Source organism: Pipistrellus hanaki, assembly GCF_964339955.1.
Source record: "Pipistrellus hanaki genome assembly, chromosome: 1".
Lineage (NCBI taxonomy): Eukaryota > Metazoa > Chordata > Mammalia > Chiroptera > Vespertilionidae > Pipistrellus > Pipistrellus hanaki.
Genome location: NC_140503.1, coordinates 70,945,526 through 70,968,095, shown reverse-complemented (window position 1 = coordinate 70,968,095; position 22,570 = coordinate 70,945,526). Strand labels below are relative to the sequence as shown.

General features: G+C 40.7%; 1 protein-coding gene across 6 annotated transcripts in view; it reads left to right on the top strand.

The window, feature by feature from the left end:
* CHD8 (chromodomain helicase DNA binding protein 8) overlaps positions 1-22,570 on the top strand; it is a 60,482-nt gene that overhangs the window by 2,466 nt on the left and 35,446 nt on the right. For 3 of the 6 annotated variants that reach the window (XM_084862725.1, XM_084862728.1, XM_084862727.1), the window contains exons 1-4: positions 16,359-17,236; positions 18,106-18,477; positions 19,463-19,848; positions 20,856-20,970. In XM_084862725.1, the coding sequence (XP_084718851.1) occupies positions 16,394-17,236; positions 18,106-18,477; positions 19,463-19,848; positions 20,856-20,970 (1,716 nt within the window). In that variant the 5' untranslated portion in view covers positions 16,359-16,393. Of the gene's footprint in view, positions 1-10,702; positions 10,749-16,180; positions 17,237-18,105; positions 18,478-19,462; positions 19,849-20,855; positions 20,971-22,570 lie in introns of those variants that run through there. The other 3 variants (XM_084862730.1, XM_084862729.1, XM_084862726.1) reach the window with 3 other exon arrangements.

The following is a 22,570-nucleotide window of genomic DNA, read 5'->3' as shown; positions in this document are numbered from 1 at the left end:
TTTGTTTTTTTTATTCACTGACATTGCATCTTTTTGCTTCTGTCTTGCTGAGGCCTTTTAAGGAATGTAGAGAAACACTAAATGGTTTCTAGTACCCAAGTGATAGTTGTATTTCTTTTTAAAAATATATATATATTTTATTGAATTTTTACAGAGAGGAAGAGAGAGGGATAGAGAGTTAGAAACATCGATGAGAGAGAAACATTGATCAGCTGCCTCTTGCACACCCCCTACTGGGGATGTGCCTGCCCTTGACAGGAATCGAACCTGGGACCTTTCAGTTCACAGGCTGATGCTCTATCCACTGAGCCAAACCGGTTTCGGCAAGTGATAGTTGTATTTCTATATGAAACTGTTTACTATTGCATGAAAGTTTATTTAACCACTTATTACATTCTAAATTTTATCCTGAATGATTTTTCCCTCTTTTTAACCTTTCAGTTTTGTCTTATGTGTGTACATGTATGAAGTTGTAATTTAGCTCTTTTTGTGTGTGTTCTAACTCTTTCACACTGCCTTCAAGATTTTCATTGTATTTGTATTGCAAAATGAATCCATCTTTTTGTAGTTATTGGATGTTTTAAATTTAAACTACAAATTTCTCATTCCCCCCTTCTATAGGTATCTGTAAAAAAAATTTTTTTTTTACCTTTTACTTATACATTATTTTCTGCCCTTAACCAGGTTCTTGGTTGTTTAATGAAGCAAAAATGATCAGTTAAAAAATATCTTAATATTTTTTATTAAGATACTGCCTTCAGATTGCAACAGTAGACTTTTAAAAAAAACACACTTAATTTCTACCTACTAATGTATGCTACATGATATCAATGTCCAGCAGGCTTACACAGAAACTAGACTGGCATGGGTAATTGCTTTACATTCACCTTCAGCAGGGATGGATCCAGGAATGTATTCTAAACAGTGTAGGGAACCTAGACAGTGTTCTAGCGTCTTCAATTTCAGACTATCTAAATGTATTCTTATTAGTGTGTTTGTGAAGACCTCCCAGAACATCAGGCTCACTCTTATTCAAATAAAAATACCCCCCAAAATTCAAAGGCAAGTCAAGGATTTTAACAAGAAACTTACTCTTAAGCATAATTATTAAGAAAATATTGGGTTTGTCTTTGAAGGAATGAAACATCCCTTTCCTCTAAAATTCCACCAGAGAAATTTATGGTGTATGGCTTAATTTTATTTGGCATTTTTAGACCTTATTTCATTTTAAAAAGGCAATTATATGACATGCTACTCAGATTACTAGGCAGTAATAGGACTGTGCTTCTTTTCTCCCCTGTATGTTAGCACATTAAATGTGATAGTTCTAATTCTTTTGGTAATGTCCCAATACTCCAGTAACTAATAATCCTATAATAAGACTTTTTGATTTTGAGAGTCTGTAATTCTTCTAAAACAATGCCAGTACTTCTCTGAGAAAGGAAGTATATTAACTTAATTCTTAATTTTACCTGAGAGAAAGGATTCAAGCGCTATAAAATCTTTCAGGTTTCTCCAATTGCCTTGCATTGTCATTATAGAAATCCTTGGAATATCCAAAGGTTTTGTGTTTTCTTTTCCCCCACTATGAACTTTCTTCTTCTTCCTCTTTTTAAAAATATATTTTTATTGGTTCCAGAGAGGAAAGGAGAGGGAGAAAGAGATAGAAACATCAAATGAGAGAATCATTGATAGGCTGCCTCCTGTACTGGGGATCAGTCTTGCAAGCTGACATGTGCCCGGACCTGGAATCCAACTGTGACTTCCCCTTGCATAGGTTGATGCTCAACCATTGAACCACACTGGCTGGGCCCCCACTACATACTTTCACTTTTTTCTTTCAATATATACTTTGGGGATCCACTACATCTTTGGGAATTAGTCGTTTGGGACATGGAATAATTTGTACATTGTCTCATTAAAGATAAGGGATTTTCTTTTTCATTAAGTTCTTGAGGAAATGGTGATTTCAGTAGTTGGGCTGCCTTTTTTGTTTTTGATTTTTTTTTTTTACAGAGAGGAAGAGAGAGGGATAGGGAGTTAGAAACATCGATGAGAGAGAATCATCGATTAGCTGCCTCTTGCACACCCTCCCACTGGGGATGTGCCCGCAACCAAGGTACATGCCCTTGACCAGAATTGAACTTGGGACCTTTCAGTCCACAGGCCGACGCTCTATCCACAGCCAAACCGGTTTCGGCTGGGCTGCCTTTTTAAAGTCCAAATCATAGCAGGATTTTTTTTTTTTTTTTTAATCCTCACCTGAGGATATTTTTCCCATTTATTTTTAGAAAGAGTGGAAGGAAGGAAAAGGGGGTGAGGAGAGAGAGAGAAAGAAAACATTGTGAGACACATTGGTCACCTCCCACATTCCCTGACCAGGTCCAGGATCAAACTTACAGCCCAGGTACATGCCCTTGACCAGGAATTGAAAACGCGACCCTTTGGGCCTGTGTCCAATGCTCTAACCACTGAGCAACCGGCCAGGGTCATAGCAGGATTTTGTAACAGAACATGATTTTTATCAGATATACATCTGCCTAAATAAACTGAATGGAGAAAACTTTGGAATTTTGGATAGGGGCTACCAAGTTGCATGGATACTGAACTTTTTACTCGGTGGTTTCTTCATTACTTCTAATCAGTGCTCAGGCATTCTCTTTTTTTACCTCTTGTCTGTGGAGTGGAGCACATTAGTAACACATCAGTTCTCCTGTAAAATGTAGTGCTTTTGCTTATTTTTCAGGTATGCCTCCTGTTGAGGCAATCTTTTTCGTAAGGTCTTACATATAGGGAACGATCACTCCTCTCCTAAAGACCATGGGAGTCTGGATCTGGGCATATGAACTACCAAGGGACAGCCTGCTTCGTTGGAGAACGTGAGTTCCCATGAGCAGGCGTTGTGAAGTAAATGGAGTAGTAGGAGATAGACACTGGCATCGTTCCTACAAAGATGAAAATGATTAATTGAACTACCTGGATGTTGCCCTAGACACCAGTGCTGGTTGAAGTCTTTTCCATGGGCTTGAGGTTAAAAGGTTTTACTGCTTTCTCAGCAGAGTCTTTTCATCCCGCCCAGCAGTCCTGCTATTGTAATTGTGAAACTTCTACATCTATTTCAGTATTGCACTATTATGCTTAGTAGATCAGCTCAGCCAAGTCTCAAAGGAGTAATTTTGCTTTGAGAGAAATCTTTAGAGGTACTCTTTTAAATTATTGGACAGGGAATAATAAACTTCTTTTTATTTTCCTACTGTGTGCCAAATACTGTACATTATCTTTTTCTTTTTAGATATGTTTTTATTGATATTTAGGAAGAGAGGAAGGGGGAGAGAGAGATAGAAACATCGATGAGAGAAAAACATCGATTGGCTGCCTCCTGCACGCCCCCACCGGGGACAAACCCACAACCCAGGCTTGTGCCTCAACTGGGAATTGAATCTGTGACCTATTGGTGCATGGGTCGACGCTCAACCACTGAGCCACACTGTTCAGGCTATACTTTATCTTTTAATCTTGAGAATAATCCTGAAATGTATGTGATGTTAGCTTCATTCTACAGAAGAGAAAAGAATAAGAGTGAGGTTAGGAGTAGGACTCAGGCTGTTGGACTTCAAAGTCCCATTCACTATCTAGCTTCCCCCTACTTCACGGTGCAGTGCTGACCCCCTGTGGGAGAACTCTCTCTGACCAGCTGTACCTTTAGCAGTTGTAGAACCTTGAGAATATAATATTTCTTTTTGTACCTCTGTTAAAAGGCAAAAAAACACACACATAGTTTCTTTTATTTAAGTTGGTTATTTTGAAGATAAGAGCATGTGAGGTACTTTAAGCTCCACATGGGAAAATCACTTGGTCAGTCTTGCAAATAACTCCATACTTTTAGCCAATTTCTCGTCAAAATAGCACACGAAGTTTTCATTAGTCACATGTCACTGGGGTCATTTTTTGTGCCTAGCGGCACAAGTGTGATAACAGTGCTTTATAATGTTTCTCCTCCCCCTTTTTAACACACTCCTTTTTAACATAAATGTTGCGATGAAAACAAGCCCTCATAAATAAAGTGAATATTTATATTTTTCTGTTAGGCTGAGCAAATGTATGTATATTGCCCCAGTAAAAGTAGACCATGTAAGAGCGGTGTGTGTGTGTGTGTGTGTGTGTGTGTGTGTGTGTGTGTGTGTGAGAGAGAGAGAGAGTGTGTGTGTGAGTGGGGGAGGGGGGGCGCATAAAGAGGACCAGGATTCTGTTACCTAAATTACATATATATTGTTACTGTGCGGAATGACCAAAAGTGGCAACATTCAAGGTGGATGTGTTGATCCAGTTATCAATTCCTCATCCTCATCGGTAGTCCAGAATGTTACTTTCACCTTGGTGACCATGTGCCAGTGAAGAGGAAGATCCAGTCCAACTTGACCAAAGGACGGAAAGATTAGGCTCTTATTTTCTGTCTCAGAGAGAGCAAAACTCAGAGGTATTTAGTGGGGGGGAGGGAAACACACATAATGAGCCTGACTTAAAAATGAATCCATGCCCTATTTTCGAGTCATATGGGTATAATGTCATCTAGTTGCTACTTGCCACAGCTTTAAATTGGCCACCACTGAGTCTTTAATGGTCCCAAGCCTAAAGAAGATGACTAAAAATTCATTACTTTCAACACTGTCCCACTGTAGAAAACAGTGTTTTTATGGGTATTGCCTGTAGCCCTGTTTACTATATGTAAAAGCTGTGTTAGTTTTACAGGTCCTAAAATGTGGAGATGCTTATGGTTTTATGATACCTCTTCTGAATGCTTCTGGTAGAAAAATGTGCCGCTGCCCATTAATCTGTTACTATCTCTGCTTTCTGAGAGAAGCCGCTGCTTTTGCCAGAAACCTCCCGGTTACCTCTCACTCCCACAAACCTTTGGTTGGAAGTTGAACATGCATTCCTTCAACAAATGTATATTGAATGTCTGTTACCACCCGATAGGCAAAGGGAATATTGTAATGAACAAGTTACACACAGTCCTTGACCTGTGGAATTTGCATTCTAATATGGGGGAGGGGGAGAAGGGAGGGCATCAAACAATTATACTGTAATCAGTTGTTCAGTCTGTACTACAAAAAAGTTGTGGATGTTACAAGACAGTTTATAACAGCGGCATGTAACCTAGAGCATGATGTAGTAGGATGATTAAGCTTGTGACTTCTGAAGCCAAGCTGCCTGAATTTGAGTCTGGCACTGCTTTTTAAAAATGTATATTTTATTGATTTTTTACAGAGAGGGAGGGAGAGAGAGAGTTAGAAACATCGATGAGAGAGAAACATCGATCAGTTGCCTCCTGCACCACCCCCACTGGGGATGTGCCCGCAACCAAGGTACATGCCCTTGACTGGAATCGAACTGGGGACCCTTGAGTCCGAAGGCTGATGCTCTATCCACTGAGCCAAACCTACTAGGGCAAGTCTGACACTGTTTTTGCCAGCTGTGGATGTTGAGAAAATTACTTATCATTCTGTGCCTTAGTTTTCTCATCTATAAAGATAGTTATTGTAGGTTTAAGAAAATGAAATGGGTTTTATGTTTGCATTGTTTAAAGGAGTGCCTGCCATGTAACGTATACTGCATAAATTTGGCTTTGTGTCTTGAAGGTCAGGGAAAGCTTTTTCGAAATGATGATGTTGAAATAAGCTTTGAAGTATAAATAAAAATTTAACATGCAGAATGGAGGGGAACCAGTTAGAAGTCAGTAGTACTAGTTCAGGAGACATTAAGCATATAGATAATTTGGTAGAAAAAGTGAATAGTTGAGTCCATGCATGTGGATTAGATATTCTTGAAAAGAAAATATAGACTCATAAATAAAAAGGGTTCTAAGACCAAAGCTTGGTGAACTTGAACAATTAAAGGCTGGTTGAGGAGAACAGCAAAAGAGAACTAGTTAAGGTAGGAGGAAAACCAGAAAAGTGTGGTGTATTGGAAGCCAATTGAAAAAGGTGTTGCAGGATGTGACTGAGTTTTCTGAAATCTTTATGGCCCTTCCTTGGATCCCTGAGAGTCTCAACTTAGGTCTGTCTCCACTCAAAGTTGGGTACTAAACCTACACCATCGTAGGTTTAGACTGAACAAAGCCAGTTAGTTGAACATGGTCCGCAGACTCTGGAATGTAAAGTGTAGTTATTCCTATTTGCCTTAAATCAGATTTAATACAGAGGAAGAGAGCTAGACTGTACATTCAAGCTTATAGGAATTAACTCGCTGAAATTAATTATTTTAGAGGCCATCAATTGGGGTGATGATCCCACTAAAACTGATTAGGTGGAGAACACTGACAAAAACAACATTTTTTCCCAACTGTCTATCCAGCAATGTTTGTTGAGTATCTCCTAGGGCCGTCGTTGGCAAACTGCGGCTCTCGAGCCACATGCGGCTCTTTGACCCCTTGTGTGTGGCTCTTCCACAAAATACCACGGTCCGGGCAAGTCTATTTTGAAAAAGTGGCATTAGAAGAAGTTAAGTTTAAAAAATTTGGCTCTCAAAAGAAATTTCAATCGTTGTACTATTGATATTTGGCTCTGTTGACTAATGAGTTTGCTGAGCACTTTTCTAGGACATAGTGGTATATGCAAAATATTGTGCTAGGTGTTTTATTAATCCTCATTAGTGGTCCTGTAACTTGATCCCTCTTTGTAGAGAGAAATGACCTAGACTCCAAAAGGTTAATTTACTTGGTGGGACAGATATTTGAACCCTCATCCCTCTGACTTGAAAGCTCATTATACCTCCATGTACAAATATAAATGAAATACAAAATAGAAGATAATTATTTTTAAAAAGTACTTAAAATGCTGTGAAAGCTCGTATCGCACTGATTACTTTTGGCTTAACAGTGAAAAGTAGGGATCAATGAGGTTTTCAGTTATTAAATCCAATGGACAGTTGTTATTGGACATTTTTGCTTATTCAATATAATTGATCACTCTTTCTCCCCTGCAATACTCTACTCTCTTTGCTTCTGTGACATTGCCCATTCTGCTTCTCTAGCTTTTCCTTCTTTAACTGCTTGGTTGATACCTTATTCTGATTCCTAAATCCTGATGTTCTCCTGAGTTCCTCCTTAGCTTTTCTCACCAAAAAGCTCATTAATTGGGTTTCCAGCCAAGCGTTTTGTATACAGTTTTAAACACTTTTTAAAAATGCCTGGCCAGTGTCGCTCAGTGGTTGAGCATCAACCTATGAACCAGGAGGTCACTGGTTCAATCTTGGTCAGAGCACGTGCCCCCGTTGCAGGCTCAATCCCCAGTACGGAGGCTACTGGGGGGATGCAGAAGGCAGCTGATCAGTGATTCTGCCTTATTGTCATTTCTACCTCTCTCTCCTTCTTGCTTCCTCTCTGAAATAAATAAAAACATATTTTAAAAGTTAGTTATCTTTCTTACTTATTCAGTACATTTAAAACCTAGAAGATTTCATAAACTTTATTTCTGACTTGAGAAAAATCTGAAGTTCTCTCTTCAACCTTGGATGTACAGTTCCATATAGCAACACTTAACTAGAGCTAAATAGCGGCCACTCTCTTTGGAATAGACAGGTTCTCCAATTCTTCACAGACCCCAATATTCTCTACTGTCTCCCCAGCAATATTGGTGCAGTTTTCCATATTGCTTTGCTCTTCACACTCCCTGTTTAATCCTCACTCTTGAAAGTGCTATTTAGATACTGGTAACTCTACATCTATCACCAAGCCAACTGCCAGATTTATGTATCCAACCTCCTATTGAATATCACTACTCAACATACTATAGGCCACAAACTCAACATGGTTGAACTCAGCTTTGCCTCTAAACTCCAGATTCTACCATTTTTTATCTCATAAGCATTAATAGCTCTTTCCCTTCCTTCCCGTCATTACCTTTTGAACCACCCACATTGCTGTGATTTAGGCTCTAATCATTTTGTTTGCAAACAATAAAAATCAAGTTGGCTATCTTAAACAGAAAGGGAATTTATTGGTTGGATATTGTATGGCTTACAAAATCAATGGAAATGCTAGAGAATCTGGTTTAAAAAATGATCTAAAACCAAGGGAAGTTAGAGATTTGGAAAACATTGCCAAGGTCACACCACTGAACAGTCTAAGATGATGCAGTAATACTCTGCTGTCTGCCATTACTGAATGTTATCTGCTTATTTTGGGTCTTTGTATTACCTCTTCAAAGTCAAAGTTCCCCTAAGGACTGTCCAGTTAAATTAGCCCATGTCAGTGGTCGGCAAACTCATTAGTCAACAGAGCCAAATATTAACAGTACAACGATTGAAATTTCTTTTGAGAGCCAAAATTTTTAAACTTAAACAACTTCTAACACCACTTCTTCAAAATAGACTCGCCCAGGCTGTGGTATTTTGTGGAAGAGCCACACTCAAGGGGCCAGAGAGCCACATGTGTCACGCAAGCCGAGTTTGCCGACCAAGGGATCTAGGGATCATGTGTGTACCTTATCTCTGCCAGGAAGTGAAGGTGAGACTTCCGCCTCCAATATCCTCCTCCGTCCTCCTTCTCCCTGGCTCTGTAGTGGGAGTTAATAGCCAGCCTTCCATTGAAGACTCTTATCTAAACTATTACCCCAGTGTAAGAAGGGGGCTTTTGGTTGCTGGACAGAAAGAAAAGTCAGCAAATATCACTATACAACCCTTTTCTGGACTACCATAGAAGCCTCCTAACTGCTTCAGTGAACTGTGTACCCTCATCCCCCCAAATCTATTCCCTAACAGCCAGAGTTAGCTAACCAAAATGCAGTTCTGGTCATGTCATTCCCTGTTTCAGTGGTTCCTCATCCACCTATAAGAAAATGCGATAGCTCTAGTCGGTTTATGCGGTGGTTAGAGCATCAGCCCACAGACTGAAAGATCTTGGGTTTGATTCTGGTCAAGGGCACATACCTCAGTTGCAGGTTTCATCCCTAGCCCAGGTCAGGCACATGCAGGAGGCAACCAATCGATGTGTCTCTGTCATATTGATTTTTCTTTTTCTCTGTCTCTTTCCTCTTCCGTTTTCTAAAAATCAGTGAAAAAAATATCTTGGTGTAAGGATTAGCAAAATTTTTAGCATGGTATTCAAGGTCCTCCGTGCAGGGTCTGGCTCTTACTATCCTTTCTATCTCATCTCCCTCTAATTTGTTTTTTGTGATTTACACTTTGTCAAGACTGAACTACAGAACTACTTAAAGTTTCCACTGCATGTCTCATGTTGTTTCTCATTGCTGTGCTTTGTTTTGTTTTTCCTCTTTACTGTTCCTGTTGCCTGAATATCTTTTTTGTAGCCACTTACCTTCCCTAGTTAACTCTTCCTCCATTAAGAAAGTATTAAATTAAGTCTCTCATCTGTTTCTGTAATAGCCCTCAGCTTATTTCATTGCACATATCACCTTGTATTGTAATTGTTTACATTTGTCACTACTGTCATAATTCCCTACTCTTTATCCGCTTCCCACTCAAATATACTCCTATATATTGAAGATAGAGGTCATATCTATTCCTCTTTGGTTTTCTAATACAACCACATTACTTGGTATATCATATACTCAAATGTAGAGAAAATGAAGAGGCATTTGCTGTAGATCTTAGAGGATAAATAAGATTTTGGTAATACAAAGAGATGAGATATGGATAAGGTTTTGAGCCTGGGTGAATGGGAAAACAGTATTGCTGTTTACAGAAGTGGTAATTGGGTGTTCCTAGCAATAGTGGTAAGCTAGAATGTTTAAAAATAGGAGCTCTACAGCCAAGTTAATCTGCTTCCTCGTTTGTGTCCTAGAGCATAGAAAGTAGAATTTTAATGGTTACATTTCAGAGGAAATGTGGTCAGATCATCAGCAACTCTTTTTAATAACAGTTTACTTTGGGGGATTTAAGCTTGCATACCATCACTCTGGAGTTGACTAGTCCCAACGGGGATTAGAGAGTGATCTCAAGTGGCATAGCAAAGTGGACACTGGCCAGTATGCCAGAGGAGTTCAATTTTAGCAGGAATGAGATGGGGGCAGGAGAGCGGGTTCTGTGGTGAGTTGAGGGGCTGTTTAGGAGGGGAGGGGCTGGGAATGTTGGAGGGCTCCTGGAAAGAGATAGTGCTGCCCGCGGGTAGGAGTGTCAAGAATGCAAACCAGCATTTGGAGCTGTGGCAGAAAGTGTGCTTTATCTTTTAGGAGAGAAAGGCCTCCATATCCCAGCACTGGCCTGCCTCACTCCCATGATGGAGAGAAGATGTGGCCTCCTTTAATGGGTAGGTAAAGTCACTACCGCAGAGGAGTTGACAGGGCTGCTGGAAGGCAGGGAGTTCAGGAGGAGGCAGAGTTTGCCTGGAGTGGAAGCCTCCCTCCGGAGTTTATGCTCTTGGGTGTACAGAATACAGTGTTGGCGGTAGGGAATTTAATCCCCGGGACTAGTTTCCCGCAGCATGAGACAGTTGCTCTGGCCAGGCCCCTTTTTTTTCCAAGCAAGCTGCAGGCTTCGCCTGGGCCCTAGAAACCGGATAGGCCTCTCCGTGCGCTCTCAACCTAACCCGCGGTGGCGGGGGAGGGGAAACTCTCCCAAGTCCCACCCTTTACGCTGTTTTGCGTCTTTGCTTCTCTGTGAGTGGCAGCCCAGTTTAGCCAATGAGGGCGCGGGGCGGGCTGGAGCATGGGTTAGGTTGCGCAGGAGGAGGGGGAACTGGTGCTGGAGAGACAGCGAGAGGGGCGAACCGGCCCCCCACGCCGCTGCAGGTAAAGGCACCTCTATTCCTACACGAGGGTGAGGCACAGCTCCTTTTCTCCATCTGGGCTTGTCGAGCCTCCCAGCCTGTAGCTTCCGCCTTAACATTGCTCCCACCCGGGCATCCACATCCCCCCTTCCGCCTCCCCCTCCCCCCCGCATCTTCCCATCTTGGCCATCCCCACTCTGGAGGGCACCCCGCTAGCTCCCTCCTTCAAGTGCATGTACTTCATCTCCATTTGGGGGGCGCCAGTTGCCAGAAACCTCCCGCTTCTGCTGTATGGGCCTTTCTGGCACCAACCCCGGCAGTATGAGCAGGTAATCTACCCGGGTCCCCGCCACCCCCACCCCCAGTCGCGATTCCCTGTTCATAAACCCCCGACTTCCTTACCTTGCCCCTTCCCTCCTTTCATATGAATATATGATTTCTGTAGTTTCTCCTTTACCCCCGGGACATACGTACCTTCTTTTAGCTTTCATAGTTGTCTATTTTGCTTTTCTTGTTTATTCAAGAGGGCTCACTTTACAAATCTCCATACATCTGATTGAGGTGCAAGTGTTTTTTCCTTAAGCAATTGGGAAAACGAAAAACAGGGTAGTCATATTTAGCAATGAGAATAGCGAAAATAGAGAAAATGGCCTAGGATCTGTCTTTTTGAGGAAATCTTAGTGGCTCCAAGTTAAAAGCCCCAGTTCTTATGGTCTGTACCTTTCATCCTTTGCTGTGGATCCCTTGCTGACCCCAAATTGTGATTAAATTCACCTTGGGTGTTTGTTTCCTGTTATTTTATAAGATTTGAGATTCTTTAGGTCTCTCAAATGTCTTCATGGTAGTTTTTAAATCCTCTTTTAAAATTATATTGGTGATTTTCATTTTAGGCTTTCTGATTATTTTATTTTCAAGGGATTTCTCATTTCAAATTAAGCTGCTTCTAAGTATCTTGTGTTTCAGTAACATGTGTTTATATCTGTTTGCAGCTGATCCTCTTCAAAGGATACAGTTTCCAACAACAAGATTTATACTTTGAAATAAAATAGTTTGTTATTTTCTGAATGTTTGAGCAGTTAGAGGTTAAATGGGCATCGGTGGTACTTTGTAAAAGTATATATTACCAAGAAAGAAAAAGTCAGCATTTGTCAATATGGCATACATTATCTCTAAGAGGATGGTCAGTACAGAGAAATTTGTGAGTGGAGAATGGATGTTATCTATTAGACAACTGTTGCAGTGTTTCTCATCCATCATAAGCAATCACTGTGATAAACTCCCTTTTGAGAAACCATAAGAAATCTTATCCCATTACAGGTGTCGATAACCCCTGAGCCAGGGATGCTTCTTTTTTCTCTGCTCCAGCACTCGCTGCCCCCCATCTTTTATACATCCTTACTAGTCAAGAAAATTTTGTCCAGTTTTATTGAATATAAATAACCTAAACACTGAGGTGTGTTTTCTCTTTCCATTTGCTGAATATAAAATTAGGACATTAAATACACATTTTCAAACTACTGTGCCCTCCATCTCCCAGTTGAGAGTTTCTGCTTTATTGCAAAGTATGGGGAGATTGAGATGGGAAAGTAGAGGAGAATTAAAGTCCTTTATGATTGGACAATTGAAATGGGCAAGGGTAAGAAGACCTGTAAAATAAGGAAAGGAGAGTTAGAACTCTAAAAAAAAAAAAAAAAAAAAGAAAGAAAAAAAGAACACCTCAAGAAAAACCATATTAAAGGTGATAAAATTGCAGAAGAACAAGTTTAGAATTACATTGAAGGAAAAGAAAAGAAGGAAGTGAGTTCTAGTTGGTTTGGCTCACTGGATAGAGCATCAGCCTGCAGACTGAAGGGTCCTGGGTTCTAATGCGGTCAAGGGCACGTGCCCTGGTTGTGGGCTTGATCCCCAATAGGGGGCGTGCAGAAGGCAGCTGATCGATGAGTCTCTCTCATAATTGATGTTTCTACCTCTCCATCTCCCTCCCTGAAATCAATAAAAATATGTGTTTTGTTTTTGTTTTGTTTTTTTTTAAAGGAGGAGTTGAGATGTGGGACTATTATATAAAGTATTTCCTAGTGTAAACTGGCTTGTTATTTGGAGAATATAGATGATGATCTTGGATTTTAACCTTAATTGACTAGTTTGTTCCACTTCTCCCCAACTCATCCCTCAAGGTTTCTGTCATTAGTTTGGAATTAGTGAAAGTGATGAATTGTAACCATTAAATTCTGTCTTTCCTTATGAGCACATACATGTGTATATGTATTTTGGGCAGGTATGACTTCCTTATCTAAGTACTTGCTTTACTTGGGGCATCTAAGTGCTTCATATATTTCTGTGCTTACCATCTATTTTTACTACCAGGTTTGAGCCATGGGATAGATAAGCTTCATAGGATAGGCCAGCTTGAATACAGCCAGGATGACCCACAACTAGGAATAGAAGGAGGGGTGAAGAAAGTTAGAGATATGCTGGGAGATGTTTAATCTTTTGAGGGGAAAGGACATCTTAAAAGGAGCAGGAGATTAGGATTTAAAAACGTACAAGCCCTATCGGTTTGGCTCAATGGCTAGAGCATGGACCTGTGGACCAAAGGGCCCCAGGTTCGATTCCGGTCAAGGGCATGTACCTCAGTTATAGGCTCTTCCCTGGCCCAGGGCTTGATTGGGGCTCATGTAAGAGGCAACCAATCATGTGTTTTCCTTATATCAGTATTTCTCTCTTCCCCTCTCTCTAAAAATCAGCGGGAAAATATCCTGAGGTGAAGATTAAAAACATGTACAAGAGCCCTGGCTGGTTTTGCTCAGTGGATAGAGCATCAGGCCTATGGACCAGGTTTGAGGCCTGCGGACTCAAAGGTCCAGTCAGGGGCATATGCCTAAGTTTCGGGCTCCATCCCCAGTAGGGGGCATGCAGGAGGCAGCCCATCAATGATTCCCTCTCATTAATGTTTCTCTCTCCCTCTCCTTCCTCTCTTGAAATCAATAAAAATATATTTTAAAAAACAACATCACATGTACAAGATAAATTAGATCAGTACAAGTGAGTTGATGGAATGGGACTAAGAAGCAGTAAAACTTGGTGGTGTGTCTTTAAGTCAGTGATGAAGCTTTTTTTAAAATTATTGGGCTCAGACTGAACCAAGAGAAGCAGAAATTTGACCTAAAAACTGGGAAGGGAGATAAATGATAAATGTATTGACCTGTAGAGACTTAGCAGGAAGTCGTGGAAAGTACAAAATACCTCATGGAAGAAAATGCAAGTTATAAACTATTATTAGCATAAACTAATTAGTGGAAACTTTCATTGTAATTTTTATATGGCATCTCTTAGTTATTTAGTGTAATTTTTTTTATAGTAAATAGGAGATGAAAGATAATAGGTAAAAAGTAAGGGTATAACTAGAAAAAAAGTTGATAATAGTATTGAGGAAGTTTATAAAATTATAAGAGTAGATTTTTATTAAACGACCACTTTTCTGATCACCATTTAAAAATGTTTTTATTGTTTTTTTTAGAGAGAGAGGAAGGAGAGGGAGATAGAGAGATAGAAACTTCCATGAGAAAAATACATCCATTGGCTGCCTCCTGCATACCCGCTCATGCCCTCATCCCCCACTCGGGATTGAGCCTGCAACCCAGGCATATGCCCTGACCAGGAATCAAGCCAGGGACCTCTTGGTTCATGGATCTATGGTCAACCATTGAGCCGCACTGGCCGGGTGTGATCACCATTTTGAGTAAATTGTTTAACGTTGGTGGAGATGTCATGTAGACTTCATAATTTTGACTGATGTACCAGCTACTGATGAGTCCGTTCTTTTTATCTGTGTCCAGGACATATTTACCCATGTTACTATATTGTTTTGCGAGGATAACTGGGATGGGTTAAGGAAGAGGAAAAGTTTTGGGATTGTGTGGAAAAGCCTTCTTCAGTAAAGCCTATACTGTATCACTGACAAATTTCCTCTCTTCTGCCTCTAAAACTTAGGAGAAATGGTCTTATCAATCAAGGCTTTCCAAGCTTGTCAAATATTGACATCATATGACAAAGAACAGATACAACTTTTTTTTTATATAGTTTAATTATTGCTGATGTACTTATAATCTCTTTTCTTAGTTTTTCCTTTTTCCAGCATTCTCATGAACTTGAAGCCCTAGCTGTGGATTTAGTAAACATACTTTCCGTTATTTGTAGAACAGATTTTCAAGATGGAAAGCTTTCTTCTATTGTCTCATCTTAAAATTAGGGAATACTATTAAGTGTCTGTAAGGCCTGAATGGTTCATACCAGATACAGCAAGCTAACATTAATTCATTAAATATTTTTTTTAGTATTTACTGTATATATGATATCCTGCTGATTCTTTAGGCATCCACAAATAAATAAGACGTGGTCCCCATTATCAGGACCTTTTTTGTGTCTGTGAAGGAGGAGCTGGGCCACCATGCAGGACTGTGCAGAGTGTACATTGTACATATTCATTATCAACACTGATAATATGACAGTTTTCCAGCAGATGGCAGACAAGCATCTTCAGGAGCAGGCAGCTTTTTATGATTTGCACGAGGGAACCATTTGGGCCTTCAGAGGATATGAACAAGAGACTCATAATTTTAGTATAATTTTAGATATAATTACTTTCAATAAAGTGTAAACAGTGCTGTGATATTTAAAGAAGGAGAGGGACCAGGTCATCACAGACTGTTCTTTTGTTAAAGGGGCTCACCTTCTGGAGGAGAAGACCTATGAGGGTGGGAAAGATTTCAGCTGTGAGAGAGGTTAGGGGTGTGATGGTGTGTTCTAAGTTTTTATCTTAAATATGAGAAAAGGGGGAGGGGATTCAAAACAAATACTATGTGTAGGTTAATTAATATTTTAACTAGAATAAACTTCACAAAACTTCCTAGGTAAAATTACACTATAACCTTATTAGCAAGATTGTACTATGAGCTTGGTTAAAGGCATTATTTTTTGCCATTAGTAAGTAAAAGTATCTAAAATACAAGGGAAATTTATAAAATACAATATATTCAGAAACTTCTATCTGTAGCCACTGAAATGCTGTTGGTATATTCATTAAGGTCTGTCAACTTAAAAAAACCTAAGTAGAAGGTGAATGACTATTAAATTTTCTGATCTTTACCTAAGAATAATTGTAAAAAGAAATGGACAAAGACATCTGAATGATCTTGACAGACAGAAGCTTCAAAGTGAATAGGTGTAAGGGTCCAAAAAGGAGGTTGAGGGTTTTTTTAAAATTATTTTTTTGTTTGTTTGTTTCAGTTTTGAAGTAGAAATGTGGGTGTTTCTTCTTTATTTCTGCCTCAGATTACCCATGTTTCCCTCTTATTATTTTGATGTGATTTGACATTAAGGGTAGTAACCTAAGAAGAAGAAATTTTTTCTGGGGTCACCTACTTTGCTTATTTTTCATTTGTCTTCCCTCAACAGGAGTTCTACCATCTTCCTCTGAAGACCTAGCCATCTTGCTCCATGAAGGTCAGGACAATCTGACATGCACTTGTTTCTTGCCTCTTTACCTGAAGAGTAGTCTTCCATTGTGTACATTTTTTTCTTAATAGGGGAGGGGAGGGGAGAGCCAGTACCCCCCCTCCCCTTCCCTCCCTAGATCTTGGGGCAAGTATCCTCCATTGCTTTCCCAAGATGGCAGACCCCATCATGGATCTGTTTGATGACCCGAATTTATTTGGCCTGGACTCTCTGACTGATGACAGCTTCAACCAGGTCACACAAGACCCCATTGAGGAAGCCCTTGGACTACCAAGCTCTCTGGACTCCTTGGATCAGATGAACCAGGATGGTGGAGGTGGTGATGTGGGGAATCCATCAGCAAGTGACCTGGTCTCCCCACCAGAGGAAGCAGCCCCCACAGAACTTCCCAAGGAATCAACAGCTCCAGCTCCAGAATCTTTAACCTTGCATGATTATACCACTCAGCCCGTCAGCCAGGAGCAGCCAGCCCAACCTGTCTTACAGACACCAGCGCCAACATCAGGACTTTTGCAGGTCTCCAAGGACCAGGAGATCCTGAGCCAAGGGAATCCTTTCATGGGTGTCTCTGCCACAGCTGTGTCCTCTGGTAGTCCTGGAGGGCAACCGCCTCAGTCAGCCCCTAAGATTGTTATCCTTAAAGCCCCACCAAGCTCCTCAGTCACTGGTGCCCATGTGGCACAAATTCAGGCCCAAGGTATCACCAGCACAGCTCAGCCCCTAGTGGCTGGCACAGCCAATGGTGGAAAAGTCACTTTTACCAAAGTGCTAACCGGCACTCCCCTTCGACCAGGTGTTTCCATTGTCTCTGGTAATACAGTATTGGCCGCCAAGGTCCCTGGGAACCAGGCTACTGTTCAGCGCATTGTCCAGCCCAGCCGACCAGTAAAGCAGCTGGTCCTACAGCCAGTTAAGGGTTCAGCTCCTGCTGGAAACCCTGGGGCCTCTGGGCCCCCACTGAAGCCTGCAGTTACACTGACCTCTACACCTACTCAGGTGACTTGAGTGAAAGGGGGAGGTGAATTTTGGTTTAGTAGAGGGCCCAGCAACTGTGTGAGAGAGAGCACACAGAGCTAGCTCTAGGAAATCCTGAATAAATTCCATCTGTGCTTTTTATCAGTTAGTGTTGACATCCACGTTCTTAACTGCTTATCAGGTAGAAGCAGTTAGTGTTAACATTTTTTTTAACCCTTACTACCTATTTACACTACCTCCTAGCTGATACTGAACCAGAAGCTACAGTCCTTTACTTGCAGAGCTCACTGTCTGTCAGGCAAGACAGATGGCTAGACAAGAATTCACAATAATGTATGATAGAAAGTTTTATGAGGAATATAGGATGCCGTGGGAACACAGAATCATTTTTGGGGAAAAGTATTTATATTTGTAAGACTTAGATAAGCTACGTGTACCTTTCCCCTGTTCTTATTACTGATTGTCCTCCTCCTGCTTTGCCTATTGAAAAGGCTAGCTTCTATTCTAAGAAAATAGAGGCTCTTGCCTCTGAAAAAAGGGCCAAAGAGTTGAGGAGGGAGGGCAGTAGTAGTAAGATAAGTAAGACTTGTAGGAAGAATCTATAAGAAAGTGGATTTCAGTTCAATATGGACTTTTGTTCTAATAGAGTTCCAAAAAGTGGAATGACTACCTTAGAAGATAACCCTCGTATCAGGAGTTTTTTAAAAATAGGCTTGATACCTGTGCTACAGAAAAGATTCTATCAAGACAGATAGGAGGATGAACAAAATGAATTATACTTTGTTCTACCTCTCAGTTTTTATGTTTTTAGAATGAGGAATACTGCTGTAAATATTTAGGTGTATATTATTCTTTAATGAACTTCCTGCAATTTCCTTTCTTCACTTTAGGGTGAATCGAAACGCATCACCCTGGTCCTCCAGCAGCCACAGTCTGGAGGTCCTCAAGGACATCGGCATGTCGTGTTAGGGAGCCTCCCAGGGAAGATAGTGTTACAGGGCAACCAACTAGCAGCCCTCACTCAAGCCAAGAATGCCCAGGGGCAGCCCGCCAAAGTAGTAACTATCCAGCTACAGGTGCAGCAGCCACAGCAGAAAATCCAGATTGTACCCCAGCCTCCGTCATCACAGCCGCAGCCCCAGCAGCCACCCTCAACCCAGCCGGTAACACTCTCCTCTGTGCAGCAGGCTCAGATAATGGGACCAGGACAGAGTCCAGGACAAAGACTTTCAGTACCTCTCAAGGTGGTACTACAGCCACAGGTGAGACTTACATGGTAAGGGAGGAAAATAGACCTTAGTCCCTTGCTTGTACCCTCAGCAACCACTCCTTGGTGAGGGCCAGTCTAGACTCATACCTCTGAACTGAGACATAGACTTTCATTTCTTTCACCCATTGAAACCTTGATTTAATTATAGTATGGAAAGGTTTGAGGTTATTGTTGGCTTTGGGATAAGGGGTGATTTATCTCGTATTTGTCCTTGAGTTGTTTCATTTACAATCTTTTTCTACCTTTCTGAAATAAAGATGGTTTTAATATCTTCATCTGAAAGATAAATAAATAGTCTTAATGAGGCCAAGTGATTATCACTCCTCCTACCCTCCAGGGAGATAAAAGGTAGGCTAAGAGTAAAATTTGAGGTTTTTTTACTTTAAATCCAAAGACCAGTATTAGCTATATTGTGTGAACATTTTCTAGAATAATGGAGATGGGTATTGACATTGGGAGCATGGCTAAAGGTTATTGAAGTTTAATTTGGCACAATTAAAAAAACATCTTACTAGAGGATCTTTGTTCCATTGATTTTTAGAGATAGGGGAAAGAAGGGATGGAGGAAAAAAGAGAGAGAAACATTGATGTGAGAGAGACACATTGATTGGTTGCCTCCTTCATGTTCCCTGACCTGGACCTGACTTGACAGGGACATACCTGGGGCCAGGGATCGAACCTGCAACCCGGGTACTGCCCTTGACCAAGAAACAAACGCATGACCCTTTGGTGCGGAGGCTGATACTCTAACCACTGAATCATGCCAGCCAAGGCTAACTTGGCACAATTCTTGTTGTTTTTTATCCCCTACCCACGGGGGGAAAAAAAAAAAAAAAAAAAGGTGTCCAGATTTAGTGGGATTTGGGTCTGAACTGATTCTTGAGGAATTAGAGAACTAAAGTTTCTGCCACACCTGCTTCAAAGCTGTTTTATTTACCTACAAGCATGTTGACATTTTAGTGTTTTCATTTCTATAGGCTAGCTCTTCCCAAGGGGCCTCTTCTGGACTTTCTGTAGTGAAAGTCCTGAGTGCCAGTGAAGTGGCGGCTCTGTCCTCACCAGCAAGCTCTGCTCCTCATATGGGGGGTAAGACAGGAATGGAGGAAAACCGCAGGCTGGAGCACCAGAAGAAACAAGAGAAAGCAAATCGGATTGTAGCAGAAGCCATTGCTAGGGCCCGTGCTCGAGGTGAGCAGAACATACCTCGAGTCCTGAATGAGGATGAGTTGCCCAGCGTTAGGCCTGAGGAGGAAGGTGAAAAGAAACGCAGGAAAAAGAGCGGTGGGGAGAGGCTCAAGGAAGAAAAGCCAAAGAAGAGCAAAACATCTGGTACCTCCAAAACCAAGGGCAAGAGTAAGCTGAAGTAAGTACTACCCTTTGGTACTCTGATGGGACATTTGAGGGCAGTGCACTCATTTTTACATTAACGCTGAGAGGAAATACTTGTATTTAGCAGCAACATAGTTCTAAGTGATCTGTCTGCTGGTGTCTGTCAGAGAAGATAATAAGGCCTTTCTTTTCTGTCTTAATGCTCACATGATTTGTTAAACAGAAATTTGCATATTTTGAAAGAGAATCACTAAGGCACAGGAAAAGATCCTTGTGTTTGGGGTTACATTTAAAAACTGTGACTATGTTTTCATATATTCTTCCTGATTTGGTATCGCTGTAGTGCGAAGAGTTCCTCGATATCCCCCTACCACCCACATTAGGAAAAGAGCTGCTGAAGACATAGCTGCCCTGTTCTTGCATCTCATCTGTGAACTAGAAAAGACAGCTGCTGATAGTCTTAAGCAGTGTTGACTGCACCGTGCTTGCCACGTCATTCTTGTCACACTGAGTGTTCTCTCTTTCATGTCTCTCTTACAGCTTCACTCATTTCTCCTCAGCTTCTATTCCCTAGGATTTTTTAGCATTTATGGTGAAATTATAATAATGCTTTATATTAGTATATAATATTTTAGCTTTTAGAAAACAAATTTCATGTCTATTATTTTAGTTGATCCTCAACAACTGTCAGACAAGGTATCATCAATATTTACAAAAGAGGAAACATGCTCAGCTAGTGACAGAACTGGAAGTAAAATAAGGCCTTATAATTCTTAGTTTAGTATTCATTCTTCTCTCTTATGCTACTTTGCCTCAGATATTAGTAAATACAGTGGTAGTAAGGATTTGACAAATCTGTTATAGAGGTCAGCCAGTGGTTTAGAGACCCCAAAATCTTTGCCAGACACCCCACAGACTAAAGATCTAGATCCTTCTGTCTATCTGAAAGCTTCATCTGTAATGGTTTAGATTAATTTATATTTTCTTACTCCTAAATTTTCCTTGTCCTCATTGAAAATGATTTTGTTTTTTCCATTTTAGCACCATCACTCCTGTGGTGGGTAAGAAGAGAAAACGTAATACCTCATCTGATAATTCAGATGTAGAAGTCATGCCGGCCCAGTCACCCCGGGAAGATGAAGAAAGCAGCATTCAGGTAAAAGAATCCCTATAGAAGTTATAGAAAAACCATGTTTAATTCTGAGAGTCAAGCTAGGAGTAGACACTAAAAGACTATAAGCCTATGCATATTTCAACAGTTTTCTAATCCAGAGATAGGCCTAAAAGGTAAAAGAGATGGGACCTGGTCATGGTCATGTTTGCTTTTTAGGCAAAAAGTATATTACTGTAAAAATAGCAATATTCATTTTCCTAAATTCTAGTGTTTTAAACACTAAACAAAAATGAAATGTTGCATGATTGTTATCATGGATATATCTATACTTTGGTTTCTTGTAGAAGTATCCCTTTTGCCTTACCTTTTCTACACTCAAGAGTTCTGACTCTGAACTGGGGTGTTTAAGCGCAATGTTTTTTTTCCTACCTTTTGATGGTAAGGAACATTGGAAGAGAATAAAAGAAGCCAGACCAGAAGAACTTTAGTTCTCTATCTCTGATTGCTGCCTTGTGATGCCATCTTTGGCTCCAGTTTCCAACCATAGATAGAACCTGGTATTAAGATTCAGGAGACTCTTTGGGCCTGGCCCGTTTACTTAACTTAGCTGTATCTGTATTCCTCCTCTGTAAATAGAGATTTGGACTAAACAAATCTTAAGTACCTCTCTAGCTATTAATATTTATCAGTGCCTTCCTTCATTCTTAATATACATTCAATACATTGACAAACTGATGCTTGTCTTCTGGGGAATATTAAGAATAGCCAAGGGAGCATCTGAGATCTTGCTTCCCAGGATGTAGTTAGTTTGGCTCAAATAAATAGTTACAAATATTAAATGTCCATTGGTGTAGAAATACTTAAATAAAATTATGAAAACTTTTGTAACAGACCACTACATAGCAATTAAAAACAATGAAGTAGAGTAAGGTATGCTAATCTGGAAAACTCTCCACATTAAAAGAAAAAGCTAGATGTAGAATAGTGTATATAATGTATTAGTAGTTAATTCTATTTTTTTCTTGAGAAATATTTTTATGAATATACCACAATGTTTATTCATTCTCCTCTTGATGAACAGTTGGGTTGTTTCCAGTTTGGATCTATTATGAATAAAGCTTCCATGAACAGTCTTAATACAAGTATTTTGTGGTTATAGCTTTGCATATCTCATAGCTAAATACCTGGGAATGGAATAGACTGTAGGGTAAACATATGATCATATCTATACTAATAAAAGGGTGATATGCAAACTGGTCAGGATGCCCTCACAGTAACAACTTAACAGCAGGCTGCCGGAACCGGTTTGGCTCAGTGGTAGAGCGTCGGTCTGCGGAATGAAAGATCCCAGGTTTGATTCCGGTCAGGGGCATGTATGTTGGTTGCGGGCACATCCCCGGTAGGGGGTGTGCAAGAGGCAGCTGGTCGATGTTTCTCTCTCATCAACTTCTAGCTCTCTATCTCTCTCCCTTCCTCTCTGTAAAAAACAAACAAACAAACGAACAAACAAAAAACACAAAGACAACAACAACTGAACAGCAGGCTGCATGGAGCAACCAGGCTGGCAGTAGGGGCAGTGAGGGATGACCAGGCCGGCGGAAAGGGGGACGGGGAGGAGAATGAGGTGTGACCAGGCCAGCAG